This window comes from Petromyzon marinus, unplaced genomic scaffold (genome assembly GCF_048934315.1).
Source record: "Petromyzon marinus isolate PM22_M1 ecotype Great Lakes invasive population unplaced genomic scaffold, UKy_Petmar_22M1.pri1.0 PM_G_Scaffold_56, whole genome shotgun sequence".
Taxonomy (NCBI): domain Eukaryota; kingdom Metazoa; phylum Chordata; class Hyperoartia; order Petromyzontiformes; family Petromyzontidae; genus Petromyzon; species Petromyzon marinus.
This window is the reverse complement of record NW_027423009.1, coordinates 1,427,067-1,443,537: the sequence shown is the minus strand read 5'-3', so window position 1 is coordinate 1,443,537 and position 16,471 is coordinate 1,427,067. Positions and strand designations below refer to the sequence as shown.

General features: G+C 47.4%; 1 protein-coding gene across 1 annotated transcript; it reads left to right on the top strand.

The window, feature by feature from the left end:
* Positions 1 to 9: 9 nt before the first annotated feature.
* On the top strand, positions 10 to 9,042 carry LOC142918155 (dead end protein homolog 1-like). The gene is made up of 2 exons (XM_076062258.1): positions 10 to 137; positions 7,570 to 9,042. The coding sequence occupies exons 1-2, from the start codon at positions 87 to 89 to the stop codon at positions 8,986 to 8,988; spliced, it is 1,470 nt and encodes a 489-aa protein (XP_075918373.1). The 5' UTR covers positions 10 to 86; the 3' UTR covers positions 8,989 to 9,042.
* Positions 9,043 to 16,471: the final 7,429 nt, after the last annotated feature.

The window sequence follows — 16,471 nt, the reverse complement described above, 5'->3', positions numbered from 1 at the left end:
AGACTCCTCCTCGGCCAGGCGCCATTTTGAGAGTCGTGAGGTGCGGATTTGAATTTTTTTTTATTTCGGAGCAGAAATTAACGACGATGACGACCCCCCAGGGGTGCGAGATCGCCTCTCGTGAGGGAAAACGTGAGGTAAAAAGTGGCCTCAAATGTCCAGCCCGTGATTCGCAGATAGTTTAAATATGCACTGTTGAATTTATGGGCAGTGTTGGGTCTATGGGGCAGTGTTGAGGCTCTGGGACATTGACCAAATACAAACGATTTAATTTGTGAATAATAATGTAGCCTGGTTATTAAGTATGGTGAGTGTACTGACAGTCTATAATGTAGACTGTAGTAATGGTTATTAAGTTTGGTGAGTGTACTACAGTCTATAATGTAGACTGTAGTAATGGTTATTAAGTATGGTGAGTGTACTGACAGTCTATAATGTAGACAGTCTATAATGTAGACTGTAGCCTGGTTATTAAGTATGGTGAGTGTACTGACAGTCTATAATGTAGACTGTAGTAATGGTTATTAAGTTTGGTGAGTGTACTACAGTCTATAATGTAGACTGTAGTAATGGTTATTAAGTATGGTGAGTGTACTGACAGTCTATAATGTAGACAGTCTATAATGTAGACTGTAGCCTGGTTATTAAGTATGGTGAGTGTACTGACAGTCTATAATGTAGACTGTAGTAATGGTTATTAAGTATGGTGAGTGTACTGACAGTCTATAATGTAGACTGTAGTAATGGTTATTAAGTATGGTGAGTGTACTGACAGTCTATAATGTAGACTGTAGCCTGGTTATTAAGTATGGTGAGTGTACTGACAGTCTATAATGTAGACTGTAGTAATGGTTATTAAGTATGGTGAGTGTACTACAGTCTATAATGTAGACTGTAGTAATGGTTATTAAGCTGAGTGAGTGTACTGACAGTCTATAATGTAGACTGTAGTAATGGTTATTAAGTATGGTGAGTGTACTGACAGTCTATAATGTAGACTGTAGTAATGGTTATTAAGCTGAGTGAGTGTACTACAGTCTATAATGTAGACTGTAGTAATGGTTATTAAGTATGGTGAGTGTACTACAGTCTATAATGTAGACTGTAGTAATGGTTATTAAGTATGGTGAGTGTACTGACAGTCTATAATGTAGACTGTAGTAATGGTTATTAACCTGAGTGAGTGTACTGACAGTCTATAATGTAGACTGTAGTAATGGTTATTAAGTATGGTGAGTGTACTGACAGTCTATAATGTAGACTGTAGTAATGGTTATTAACCTGAGTGAGTGTACTGACAGTCTATAATGTAGACTGTAGTAATGATTATTAAGTATGGTGAGTGTACTACAGTCTATAATGTAGTCTATAATGTAGACTGTAGTAATGGTTATTAAGTATGGTGAGTGTACTGACAGTCTATAATGTAGACTGTAGTAATGGTTATTAAGCTGGGTGAGTGTACTGACAGTATATAATGTAGACTGTAGTAATGGTTATTAAGTATGGTGAGTGTACTGACAGTCTATAATGTAGACTGTAGTAATGGTTATTAAGCTGGGTGAGTGTACTGACAGTCTATAATGTAGACTGTAGTAATGGTTATTAACCTGAGTGAGTGTACTGACAGTCTATAATGTAGACTGTAGTAATGGTTATTAAGTATGGTGAGTGTACTGACAGTCTATAATGTAGACTGTAGCCTGGTTATTAAGTATGGTGTTTGTACTGACAGTCTATAATGTAGACTGTAGCCTGGTTATTAAGTATGGTGAGTGTACTGACAGTCTATAATGTAGACTGTAGTAATGGTTATTAAGTATGGTGAGTGTACTGACAGTCTATAATGTTGACTGTAGCAATGGTTATTAAGCTGAGTGAGTGTACTGGCAGTCTATAATGTAGACTGTAGCGGTACGTAGCTAACCGTGCTAATTGTGTTTTGGTTGCATTTTGCACAATTATAATCGTACAATATGGCACCAATCTTTAGCACGAATGTTCAGTTTTATCCTGAACATTCAGCTCTGACACTTTCAGTGAATACCTGAAATGATTTCCATTGAGAATGTCAATCTCTTGACACTTAAGGGGAAAATAACCCGGTGGGTTATGACCACGCGATGCCTCGCATTCACCAAGACAATGCAGTGAATGTGCTGGGGGAAAGTAAGCACATTAAGAGCAAATATCCTAAAAAAAATGTTTTGATAAAACTTGACCATAACGTACTCTTTGGCTTTTTCGGTGAAGTCACATAACGGCCAGCATGTTTTTTTTTCCCTCCAAATGTTTTTGTAATCTGTGCACATGACCTGATGAAACGAATAACATTTTTTTAAAATAACCCACGTGACAGATCCAACTAATCTCTCTTAAACTATAAACTAGTTTTTCTATTTTATTGTACAAGGTAAGGCCCACTGAGCTATGTAGCTTTTTTTCACAAGCGACCTGGCCATCACGAATGAAAGCTCAACACAAAGTGACTTCATCGTGTGGAAATGTATCGCAGTTAAATATTTTAAATGTGTGACGTTAATTCTAAATCTGGAGGGGGGGAAACCGGAGGAACCAGAAACAAATCCATGCAACCACGAGGCAGAGACACGCACACTCCAAATATACTACCAGCAGCTCCACTATCAACAACAACAACCGCAGTTCGCCACTAAGTGGCGGTGACATCACCACGACGCTTGTGCCAGGCGATGTGCACCTTGAGGCCACGTGAATTGTCGAACGCCCGCTGGCAGGAGGTCACGGGGCAGACCCAGATGCGACAGGTCGACTGACTGAGACGACTGGCTGATGCACCACCTGTGCCCCCTACTGTGCCAACTTGCTGTCCTCAACGGATGGCACCTCAGCCAGCCACTCACAGGGGTGACTTCTTCCAATATTTGAGGCACCGCAGCCTCAGCAGGGTCATCCTCACTTTGTGCCACGATGTTTTCCTGGCTGAGGGATTTTCCCTCCCCCAGGACCTCACAGAAATGCTCAGCAAATCTGCGAACCTGTTCCTGGGGGTCGGAGATTGGATCACCATTTTTTCCCCTAATGATGGTAATAGGTGTGGCGCTGCAGGTTACTTTTTTGATGGAGTTAAATAGAGATTTGTGATCACGGGCCACTGAGGCAGACTCCATCTCCTCAGCAACCCGCGACCACCACCCATCCTTGCAGCGCCTCACGGCTCTCCGAACCTCCGAGCGAAGGCTGCGGTAAGCCTCCTCATTCTCTGACGTGGGATTCTGTAGCCGATGACAGTGGGCCTGTCGCTTTTTCTCAACCATCCTGAACACCTCCTCTGTCAGCCAGGGTCTCTGGGGAGGTCTGGACCGCGTACCCAAAGCAGCCATTGCAGCTGCATGAGTCACAGTCCTAAACCTCGCCCATTTACCCTCGACATCAGGAGGAGTCGGGGACGATGCCAATCCCAGCCGCAAGCGATGATGAAATTCTCGCTTGCAACTTTCATCAGATAACTGAGACCAGGCCACTTTATGTTGGAATGGGGTCCTGGGTGTACACCCACCACCGGAGTGGAAGAATGGCAGGCGCATCTTACAGATGACTAGTCGATGGTCAGAGGGCAGATCAGCTCCACGGTAGGTCCTGGTGTCAAGGACATGGGCTCGCATTCGCTGGTCCGTCACTATGTAGTCCAGCAGATGTTCTTGCTTGGACCCGGCATGCATCCATGATGTTGTGTGGATGCGCCGATGCCGGAACAGCGTGTTGGTAATTACAAGCCCATGGGCTGCACAAAAATCTTGCAGCCTCCTACCGTTGTTATTGGGCTGATCTGGCCCATGCCCTCCAATCACTCCAGACCAGGTGCCAGTATCATGACCAACTCGGGCATTGAAGTCACCCAACATGATGACTCTATCCCGAGGGGCCACTTTAGCCAGCACCTGTGACAGGAGGTCATAGAAGGCATCTGACTCATCGGCTTTGCCTGCATCCCTCCACGGATGTTCATCTTCGGTGGGGGCATAAGTAACCACGACCACCATTCCTCGCCTCCGGTTGATGGGAAGGCGAGCCCAAAGTAGCCTGGGGCTTACAGCTTCCCACACCTCACCGCCACGCTCCCACGCCCCCTTCATTCTTTTGTTCAAAAGAAGACCCACACCCTGTTGTTTGGCAGTCTGCTGCCCCGAGTAGAGGACTGTCCACCCCTCATGGTGGCAGGAGCCAGAGCCGGTCCACCGGACCTCCTGAATGCCGCATAGATCCAGGCGGTACCGGTCCAGCTCCCGACAGAGGAGTGGCAGCCTCTCCTCTGCAGTGAGCGTTCGAACATTCCACGTGGCCACCCGTAGTGGCTTTTCGTTGTTTCTGGAGTAGCCCCGAGGGTAGGTATTCAATCTCCTGGCTCCGCCAATTGGGGTTTGGCCAGGAGACGTCATAGACGCCTGGCCCCCTGGGGCCTCCGGCACAAGCTTATTAGTTACATATTTCAGTTTAATTCGTGGTTTCGTGGTAATTAATTGAAGGTGGAGGGGTTACCAGCCCCTCGCACCCGTCCAGAGCCCCCGTTTAGCCCCTGTGGTGGACACATATGCCATGAGGGGAGGAGCCAATCAAAATTGGATCTCCCCCCACAGCACTGTCCACGACAGAGTTGCCCGTCCGGCACCGCGAGGAGGTAGGGGGTTGTTTTGCCGGACACACACTGACACACACACTGACACACCATGATACACACACTGACTGGAGGAGGTGGAGCGTGGTCAACACATCTACGCCTGAAACATTTTAGAAAGAAGCGGAGAATACGGAACAACCCACCTGTTGTCCATTTCGATTTCCGTGTTGCCTCTAATCTTCAGTCTTGCTGTGTATCCACCGTCTGCTGGAGCTCACCTTCTATAGCGAAGATATCCATCATCTCCAGTTTGTGTGTCTTTAATAAATTGTCTCGGATATTTCTTGCTGCTCTCTATGTCCTTCATACATGCTGCTGCATTGACATTAAGGTTTCCGCATGGTCCATGAATCATATTTGCGGTCACTACTGCAAACAGATTTTGGGTCTTCCTCTGGATTTGGAAACTCGGCAGATATAACATCGATTTGGATTGGATGATTTTTTTCTTTCAGCCAGATTAAAATCTGAGCGTGGGGAAGTCATCTACATCATTAGACCACCTTTGGCGGTACCAAAATTAAGAACGGAAATGGTTTGAAACATCTTTCCAATGGTTACTAAGCCAGAATCTATCTTCTCGGTTGAAATTGTCTCTGTGCTTGTATATGTGAATGGCCTCATGAACAAATCTCTCATGGTAGCCGGTTGGTTTGCAAAGAACCTCCGTCTTGGAGAAGTCAATGTCATGTGAGCCCACTGAATTATAACAGTGATCTGCCACGGCAGAGGAGTTCGTTCTACCGTGTTTCAAGTCTGCTTTATGTTCGCGGATGCGGTCCGAGATATGTCGTTTGGTTTCTCCAATGTAGCTACTACCACAGAGGCACTTTAGTTTGTAAACACCCGGGTACTGTATGTCTGGAACAGCATCTTTTACAGATGGAATCAGATCACGTATTTTATGTACTGTGTTGCATCGGACCTGGATCTTGTATTTATTCAGGATTTTGGAGATCTTTTTAGTGACCCCTGCAATGTAGGATAAGGTGATGGTTTTGAGTGGATCCACAAGAGGATCCTTCATGACTGGAGTGATGGCTTTGCGGATTGTGTAGTCGGAGTAACCATTAGCCCTGAGAGGCTGAGAGCCTGGTGTACGTGCTAAAGTTGAGGGTAAGAATCCACCCATTTTTTCGCCATATAGAATTGTGATATATAACGACTTATTGTTGGTAGCTTAGCTGATTGGAGAATATATAGAGTTTATTGATAACATTGAGGTAATTTATATTTTAGTTTTTTATTGGTTCACTATATAGTATTCATTATATAGTGTAGTGTATACCCAGTTACTGTGAATAGCTCAGATGTGTAGGCTTTGACTTCAAGATAGCCATTTCTGTGACCAGTCACAAGCTAATCACTCAGCTATTTCAATGCTAAATTCTCCTAGTTATTTCAATGCTAAATTCTCCTGTTTGATTTGTAATAGATGCCTCTGTGAATGTGTATGCTGACTTTAACATAGCCATTTCTGTGACCAGTCACAAGCTAATCACTCAGCCGTTTCAATGCTAAATTCCAAGCTAATTCCTTTGTCAAGGCGCTTTTGTTTCTTCTCACACAGCTTAAAGGTCGCGATCTGAGCTTCGCTTTGTTCGCTCCAGCGCTGTCCTCCAGACAGTCTCGTCCCTTCACCTGATGAAGGCCGCTTGTGTTGTGGCCGAAACGTCGTGAGGATTTTTTGTGTTATTTTATTTTATCAATTTATTATTTTATTCTCATTCTACGTGACTTTACCGAAAGAACCAAAGAAGATATCCTGGATCGTTTTGGTGAACGCTACAACAACAATACTCATTTCTATACAACGTCTGTCTCACGTGATTACTCTGTGTGGTTCATAAGGTGGGGCGTGTGCTGCTTTGATGATGGCAATTCAACCCCCGACCCACCACCCTCCCCAACAACTCGCTCCAACCATTCTGCGGTCATGATTTGGGACTGTGATTCCATTTGCAAGTAAACTCACATTTCAACAATGAGGGTTTGAAAGCATTAAGCATTAGCTCTGTCTGCATGTCTGCTCTGTTGTAAAGATGATCCAATATGAACACAATTGTAGTACAACAGCTCACGTTGCTATTAGGGACCTAACAATGTTGAAAACTGGCCAAAATTGATTAAACGGCCCACTCATGGTCCAGAGCAGAACTCGGTACCACCTAAGGTAGCAAAACTTCAGTCGTACCCATTTATTTGGATGGAAAATGAAAGTAAATTACTTGATAGTCTCACTCATTGCATTTGTTTATCACTGGCCACATAGAGAAATTGAAACTGCTCAATGTAGGCCACCTCACGTGGTACCGACAAAGGAGACATCTCATGGGCTATGAAAAAATAAGAATAGGTTGTATCCTTTCTGGCAATAAAACAGATCTTAAGATTCATTGAAGAAGGTTTCTGTTTGGTGTTTGAACATCTAAACACCCGTTTTATTGCCAAAAAAGGATCAAATCTCTTCTTATTTTGTCATACTTTGATACCGGCAAAACGGTCTCATTTTGAAGCGTCTCATGGACTATTGGATGGGGAGAAAAAAACCGGCGCTAAAAGTCAGCGCCGACCTCTCCTGTCGTGCCCAGTGACGTCATCACGGGCGAAGTTCACCGCGCGAAGTCAAACGCCGCCTCGTGAGCGCCGCTCGAAACGCAAAATCATCGCTCGGTGAACATTTCCGAGGACAAACAAACGCATGCCGGGACACGTGTGAGTTTGTGTTTCTTGTTTCCTCTGCGCAATGTGCGGGAGGGCTTCATCCAGCAGTGGATTGACAAAAGCGCTGTATGCATACTGCACAGGCTACGCTAACGTCACATTTAGGCCCATGGACCGAACAAACGCGGCTCTCTTTCTCCATCCGTCTCCACTCTCTCTCTCTTCCTCTCTCCACTGCTGGCCTGTAGGTTTGGGCCGAGCGAGTTCCTGCCGGGGATTTGGCTCTTCAGGAGCTGATTCCCCCCGTGGCTTTGTCGGCACGAGGCGACTGCGCGGAGTGTCAAGGGCTCCACCGGGCCCCAAGGCGCCGCCCCGGCACCACCGTAGTAGCCAAACCATCGGCGCTCGGCATGGCCTGTATGAAGGTCCTGCTGGACCGCATGTTGCGCACGGGGTACAACATCGTCCAGGAGAACGGACAGAGGAAGATCGGACCACCGCCCGACTGGCAGGGGCCCCCTCCCGCCCGTGGCTACGAGGTGTTTCTGGGGAGGATCCCGCGCGACCTCTACGAGGATGAGCTGGTGCCCGTGCTGGAGACGGTGGGGAAGCTCTACCAGCTCCGCCTCATGATGGAGATTAGCGGAGAGAACCGCGGCTATGCGTTCGCTACCTACGCGACGCTCGTCGAAGCCACGGATGCCGTCAAGAAACTCAACAAATTAGAGATCCGTCCCGGACACTGCATTGGAGTCCACTTTAGCGTGGACAATCGCCGCCTCTTCATTGGGGGGCTGCCAGAGGACAAGAAGCGAGCGGAGGTGATGATGGCGATGAGCGGTGCCACGGAGGGCGTGGTGGACGTCAAGATGAGCGTCTGTCGCTGGGACAAAACTCTCAACCGAGGCTACGCGTTCATCGAGTACGGGAGCCATCGCGCGGCCGCCATGGCCAGGAAGAAGCTCCTTCGAATCACCTTGCAGCTATGGGGCCGGACCATCAAGGTGGACTGGGCCATCTCGGAGCGGGTGGCTGCGGCCGCGGCGGTGGAGATGGAGGCGGCCGTGCCAGACCTGCTGCAGCCGGAGTGCACGGGCACCGGCAAAGCCGCACAAAGCCAATTTGGGGGCTGGGGGCCACGCATGCAGCTGTGGTGGGTACCTCTCCACCTGCGGCCCATGCCCATTGCTCTCGAGGCACTGCCGGAGGCGGCCATGCTGTCGTGGGAGGTGCGGCTGCGGATGCTGTGCCAGACCGCCGGCGTCAGCTACCCAATCTTCGAGCTGCACGCTTACTCGGAGCCCGGGATACCCGTGGGCCTCCTCTATAAGATGTCGATTCCTGGGGTGGGAGGAGGCGCCGGCATCTTCCCCGAATTTCTGAGCTCCAGCGAGGAGGGAGCACGGGAAGTGGCGTGTCAGCTTGCCTACAACATCCTCAGCAATGCGAATCCCCCGCCTCCGGCCACGCCCTCTCGTGGAACCTCGGAGCAGGTTACACGAGAGGGCGTGGCCAGAGGCGTGGCTAGGCCCCGCCTCCGGCCACGCCCTCTCGTGGAACCTTTCGAGCAGGTTACCGGAGTAACTCGGCTAGCCCCACCTGTTGCCTTTGCCCCAGATGCGCCTCCTTCCCTGATTGGTTGTTACCTCTGTGGCCGTACCTGTTAAGCCCTTGCCAGGCCAGCAGGTGTCACCCTGTGATGTCAGCAGGTGTCACCTTGTGATGTCAGCAGGTGTCACCCTGTCATGTCAGCAGGTGTCACCCTGTGATGTCAGCAGGTGTCACCCTGTGATGTCAGCAGGTGTCACCCTGTGATGTCAGCAGGTGTCACCCTGTGATGTCAGCAGGTGTCACCCTGTGATGTCAGCAGGTGTCACCCTGTGATGTCAGCAGGTGTCACCCTGTCATTACACTTTAATGAAAACCGACAACAGAATCCTTGAAGAAAAAACTAATTCAGGTGTTTGACATGTCGACGCCATTTCGTTTTGAAAATGTAGCGGAGAAAAATATATTTTGTTCACATCGCATTCTGTTTTGTCAATAATCTCTGTAACGTGCGCCTGCTCTGCAAGGCATGCATTAACCCCTTTCTGTCTCAATTTAATTCCCAGCATGCAATTCTCCAAGCCTCAGATTTTATAAAATCTTTCGCGCAACTTTAATCCTGGTAAATATATTTTTGTTCTTTTAAAACACAAGCATTATATTTAGTCTATTGCATGGCTAAAGTATTCTAAGTAAAAATATAAATTGTATTAAACCAATGTTAGATCATCGCTATGATAAATATATTTCTACCCTACAATATACAAATCTACATTGTGCTAATGTTTCAATTCTACTTTTATTAACTTTCAAATATAGTGTCTAGGACACATTTTCAAAGATATATTTTAATGTACCCAGACAATATTTGCACGTGCCCACATTAAAAAAACTTGCAGACTGCATACATAACTACGACAACAGAATCCTTGAAGAAAAAACAAATTCAGGTGTTTGACATTTCGTTTTGTACGGGAGAAAAATATATATTGTTCACATCGCATTCTGATGTCAAAACATTTGATTCTTTATAAAATTGAAAAACCCTTGAACAACTTTGCTGCACACGGAGATGTCCGTGCACCGCCTCGTTTCCACAGCTTCTATCCCGGTGCCATTTGTATTTCATGCACATACCGCTGTTAAGAGTTTGATGTTTTATTGATTTTCAATTTAGGTGTTTTTTTCCTGTAATGTTTTTTTGTACATTTTTTAGTGGAAATAAAGTCCTGAAAAGTCTCTTCCTCTCTCTCCACTCTCTCGGCCGAGTCTCTGCCACTTTTGGTTCTGAGTGTCGCATGCTTGGGATCCTTCTTTCCCTCCTCTGTGGATTTAATTTGATTTGCTGATTTACACGTCAACATATTTAAGACTTTTTCCTAATCATTACCAACGTTTCCATTGCCAGGCACTTTAGAGTAACTTATTACCTTTTCCCACAGCATCATAATATAATTTTCCTGGATCATCACCTTCATAGCTTTGATCCATTACCAATTTTTTTTCAAATTTTCTTGCTGTGGTTTTCACACCTGATGATGATTGCTTGTGTTGCAGTCGAAACGTCGTGAGAATTTTATTGTTTTATATTTTTATTATTTTATTGTTTTCCTTATATGTGACTTTACCGAAAGAACCAAGAATATGAATCCCTGCAGTCACGAAAGCTTTAAATCTAAATTCAATCACCAATGGTTTACTGGTTCGTTTTTGTATTTACTTATGCCACCGTCTTTCCCCGTGGGACCATGTGGCGTGAAGTTGTGTCGCACATAAACAGAATCTGTTCACATCACGATTTTCCATACTCGACTGTCAGTTGCCATCCCCGGGGCAATGTGCACATTTGTCGACTCGGCGAATCGATTTGATTTCAGGTCCCGTTGGGTCGCCCCTTTTGTGCTTTTGCGTGAGCCGGATTTCAACGCAATTCCCGATCCGTTGTGGTGCCACGGTCTCGGAGCAACTCCGCCATCGCCTCGACTCCCCCGTGGCCCCCCACACCGAGCACGCACCTGCAGCGCGCACACGTAGCGTCCTGGCGGGGGTTTGCCCGTCACGACGGGTTTTCATCCGAAGGGTCTCTGGGATGAAAGTCCCGCGGTTTCCCGGTGCCAGGAGAATGGCCGACCCTCGCAGAGCGAGTCACATTGCGGCGCCCCTGAGTTGGCTTCAAATTGTTTGGGCGCGCGAAGGTTCGCCGGGTCGGCGGCGACGAGTCGCGCGCGACGCTCCCCGCCTTCTCGAGCCGCTCGCGGCATCTGCGACGCCGGCGAGCGCCGCTACGAGGCGGCGATAGGCAAAGTTCCCTTTCGTCTTCGTCCCTCCGACTCTCACGGCGTCCGCGAGACGCCGTGAGCACGGCGCGAGGTACGTGATGGGGCCTGCGAGCATTTGCGGACTTGGGTAGCGGTAGGCCTAGGCTCCGCTCGTAGAATATTCCCTCTGGGCGGTGCGGGGTTTGCGCCACGAATAAAAGTTAGCAGAGAGCATCGGTGTGGTGCGTGTGTGATTCCCGTGCGGAGCGGCTGCGTGGGCGGATGCGCGGCGAGAGCGAGGGCGGAGCCGCGGCCGGAGCTCGCGCGTTGAGATCATCGCTCGTCGGCGTGGACCCGAGTGGGCCGCCGCGTGCTGCGTCAGCCGTAGTGGGCGCGCGGCGTGCACGGACGCGCGTTGAGATAATCGCCCGCAGGTGCTAGACCGTTCGGGCCCCGTGTTAACGACGGCTGCGGTGCGCGCGGATGCTCGTGGAGGTAATCGCTCGCCGGTGTAGGCGCTAGCGTGCCGCTGTCCGCTGCGTTAGCGATAGCCGCGGTGCGCGCGGGGGTGCGTGGGTTCACTCCGTGCGGCCGTGAGCCAGCAGCACGAGTCTGTCCCTCGGAGAGGGCGCTAGCGCGGGGGGCCCGATCGCTCGGTCGGCGGGGACCCGGCGGGAGCCGACCGACACGGTGGAGGAGGCGGCGGAAGGGGCGGACGTCGCGCCCCACCTGCCCAGCGAGGGCGGTGGGGTGGACGTCGGCCCCCACACCGCCATGGCCCTGTACACGTTAAAGTGTTGAGCACAAACTCAAGGAGCAGGGAAAATGGTAATGTTGCTTGGATTTAATTTTAATATCATTGCAACTGTATAGTTTTGATATGTTTTATTGAAAAACATTCACGTGCATTGGCATGTCCCTCTGTCTCAAACATTAATAATGTATCATCTGCAAATGTCCTTTAGCAATGTAAATGTTTGTTCAACATTGGTATGCAGCTTGAAGAATGATGGAGTCTTATAACTGAAGACACTTTGGATTTTCAATCAAAATTTACAAATAATCCACTCTACCATAAACATGCTACATTCCAGCTAAAGTATAGTAGTATATTACTGTAAAGTAGTATGGTGTATAGCACAGATATTTTGTACAAACCCAGCGAGATGGGAGTGCTGCTTTGATGCATTACGCTAACCCCTAAGGGTACAATTTTATTTTTACAGTTTCAATCGGACCAAGTACCTGGGGAGGTTTATCCCAAGTCAACGTGGCTTAAAATCTGCCATGCTGAAATAAAATATCTGGACGTTATTGCTTCTGATGTGAGTGCAGGACTCGCTATCCATGCCAAGGTGCGGAGGCTCATTTGGGCGACCAAAGGAATTCCGAATGCATGTTACAATAACGTTCATTTCAGATGACTGGATTCATTTGGTAGAGTGCTCCAACTTGGGCAGAGATATCTGGCTGGAAAGTGATGTGGTTAAAACGTTTGTCTCGCAGTTTTAAAGGTTGGGCATCAGAGCTCAATAAATTGAGTACTACTCTGTGTGAGGTTAACAGGAGTCATCCAATGGAGAGACTGGGCTACGCCATATAAATGTGGAATTTATATCAGTTGACAGGTCAAACGTACTCTTTGTCCTTTTTGGTCACTTTATTATTATTATAGGCTAGTGGTGTTTGTGTGTTTTAATCACACAGATGGGGGGGGGGGGGGGGCATTGCACCTCGCTACACCCATCCACTGCTGACGGTAGAGGTTGTGTCTGTGTGTGTACACACACACATTGTACACACACACAGTGTAAACACACAGTGTACACACACAGATTGTACATTCACAGAGTGTACACACACACAGTGTACACACACAGTGTATACACACACAGTGTACACACACACACTGTACACACACAGTGTACACACACACAGTGTACACACACACACAGTGTACACACACACACAGTGTACACACACACACACTGTACACAGACAGTGTACACACACACAGTGTAAACACACATAGAGTGTACACACACAGTGTACACACACACAGTGTAAACACACACAGTGTACACACACACAGTGTACACAGACACAGTGTACACACACACACAGTGTACACACACACACTGTACACACACAGTGTACACACACACAGTGTACACAGACACAGTGTACACACACACACAGTGTACACACACACACACTGTACACAGACAGTGTACACACACAGTGTAAACACACATAGAGTGTACACACACAGTGTACACACACACAGTGTAAACACACACAGTGTACACACACACAGTGTACACACACAGTGTAAACACACAGTGTACACACACAGAGTGTACACACACATTGTGTACACACACACATGTACACACACACACATTGTGTACACACACAGTGTACACACACAGTGTACACACTGTGCACACACAGTGTACACACACACACAGTGTACACACACACAGTGTACACACACACAGAGTATACACACAGTGTACACACACAATGTACACACACACAGTGTACACACACACAGACACAGTGTACACACACACAGTGTACGTGTACACACAGTGTACACACACACACAGTGTACACACACTGTGTACACACACACAGTGTACACACAGTGTACACACACTGTGTACACACTGTGTACACACACACAGTGTACACACACACACACAGTATATACACACAGTGTACACACAATAATGTCCACGTTGTTGTTGTAGCTGAGCCCACGCACCCAAGGGAGGGAGCAATGAAAATGAATCTAAATCAACTTAAACTCCAATCCCGCTCTGTGACGTCACCACTCAGCATTACTTCATCGGCGTGAAACGCCAGGGGGAGGTGTACCTCGCTAGTGACGTCATGTCAACAAGGTATTACACCGCGCTCTTGAGCGTGACGTCAGCTCCGCTTGTGTCACTGCCGATTGCGTTCCAGTGCCAATCCTTATTTGGGCAAAGCTACGCCCAGTGACGGCAACTCATTAACATAATTTATTCGTTAAAGCCGACGAGATCATTGTCCACGACACATGGGACAAGTAATATTAACATAATTTATTCACTATTTAGTTACGGACCCGCTCATTGTGGGAGGAGCGTGTATCGTTCCCCGGATCTGACGTCACGTCACCTGCTGCCGCGTGACGTCACGAGGTAACACTGCACTGAAATCCGAGGTGAGAACTTCTCATTGCGATTGTGGTGTGGCGGTTGTGGTGGTTGTTGTTGTTTACCAAGGTAGAGCCTCTCTCGTAGGGATGTCAGTTAAGTAGCAGCGAGCATGGGAATCGATGTCCAGGTTGGAACTTTACAACGCGGGGCCTAGCCACGCGGGGCCTTGCCTCCTGCCCTCGCCTGATTGTGTTTACTTTAATTATCTCGCTTAAGTTTAATTTGTCTTCACCCGGCTCGCCACTTTGTAACTTTGTTTTATTGTAAATATTCAAGCAGTTTTTATTTTTTCCACCAGGCCAAGCCCGCTTGAGCTGCTATACCGCTCTTGTTATCAGAAGCGACCTGCCCACAACAACAATAACAACAACAAGGTGGGACTTGATAATTGTTTTTTTACACCGAAACAACTTTCTTTTTGGCATCTTCTGGTCCAACACCAACATGAGACGAGGCTCTAAAGAAAGTTGTCTCGGGTGTGGACCAATCAATTTCAAGGACAGTGCCACATACATTATCAGAGTTGTTGTTTTTTGTTTGCATTCTGACCGCAGGTATTGTGGTCAATGTAAACATGACTCCTTGTAAAAAAGGTGTCAGTTTTGTTGCCAGATAAAAGGGTAAAAAAACAATTATCATTTTGTTACTGGCAAATGAGGTTTCCAATGGTGTAAGGTGGGGCTTGTCAACAGCGTGGTGGTGGTCACTCTAGACGCCTTGGCGGTGTTCACTCTAGACACGTGGCGGTGTTCACTCTAGACGCGTGGCGGTGTTCACTCTAGACACGTGGCGGTGTTCACTCTAGACACGTGGCGGTGTTCACTTTAGACGCTTGGTGGTGTTCACTCTAGACGCGTGGAGGTGTTCATTCTCTACATGTAGAGGGGAGACCGTGGGATCGGAAAGGAAATCCGCACGACCACGGGGAGAGAGAGAGAAACGCAGCCTCGGCTGTGTTGATTGATCCTCAATTAACTACTTGGTGGAGTGAGGAAGCATTAATACTGAGCAGGTGAAGGTGGCCAGGCGTGGGTCTGGACACACCACCACCTGTGAACCATGCCAGTGTGTGACAGTGGTGGAGCCAGTGGGGGTGGAGTGGCACGTGCCCCCCAACGATCCGATAGAAATCCCTAATTTTGATAGGATCATTGGGGTTTATTAGTAACGAACTTCACTACCCAGCTTCGCCCGGAACTTGGATTCTTGTCTTTGGTTAACTTCGCATTCCCTTCTATTTAACTGAAAAACCCTGGAAAGAATTGATGCTTGCAAGAAAGAAAAAAGCCGAAAAACAAATCAATTTTAGATTTAAAGCTTCTGTGACTGCTAGGATCCATACTCTTTGGTTCTATTGGGTAAAGTCACGTAGGTGAAAATAAAATAACAAAAAATCACGACGTTTCGGCCACAACACAAGCGGCCTTCATCAGGTGAAGGGACGAGACTGTCTGGAGGACAGCGCTGGAGTGGGAGAAGCCACGCTTAGATCACGACCTTTAAGCTGTGTGAGAAGAAAACACAAAGCGCCTTGACAAAGGAATTAGCATTGAAATGGCTCATTGAAATAGCTAAGTTAAAGTATACACATCTGCAGAGGTAACCCTTGACAAAGGAATTAGCATAGAATTTAGCATTGAAATAGCTGAGTGATTAGCTTGTAACTGGTCACAGAAATAGCTATGTTAAAGTCAGAGCATATACATTCACCGAGGCACCTAGTACTCATCAAACAGGAGAATTTAGCGAAACACAACCACGCTCAGACAGCGGACCTTTAAACTGTGTGCGAGCAACAAGGTGTTCTGACAAAGAAATTTGCATAAAAATTAGCATTTGATTGGCGGATTTTAGGAAAGAGGTGGTGTACGTGCCGTTTGGCGCGGGGGGGGAGGGGGGGAGGGGAGTTTACCTATTGATGGTGTGAAAAGGGAATTTATAAGAGCTGCGAAAGTTTGGGGTACCACTACTTGAAAAATATATTGTACCATTGAAATTAGTTTAATGTTTAGTTCGGTTTAAAACATCTTTCCAATGGTTGCTTAATTTGAAACCATCCTCTCGGTTGAAATTGTGTCTGTGTTTGTAGATCTGAATTGCTTCATGAACAAATCTCTGATAAAAGCCCGTGGGTT

Coding starts and splice junctions, on each gene's coding strand:
- LOC142918155 (XM_076062258.1), top strand. CDS start 87: ATGACGACCCCCCAGGGGTGCGAGATCGCCTCTCGTGAGGGAAAACGT. Junction 138..7,569: donor CTCGTGAGGGAAAACGTGAG/GTAAAAAGTGGC, acceptor GCTGGCCTGTAG/GTTTGGGCCGAGCGAGTTCC.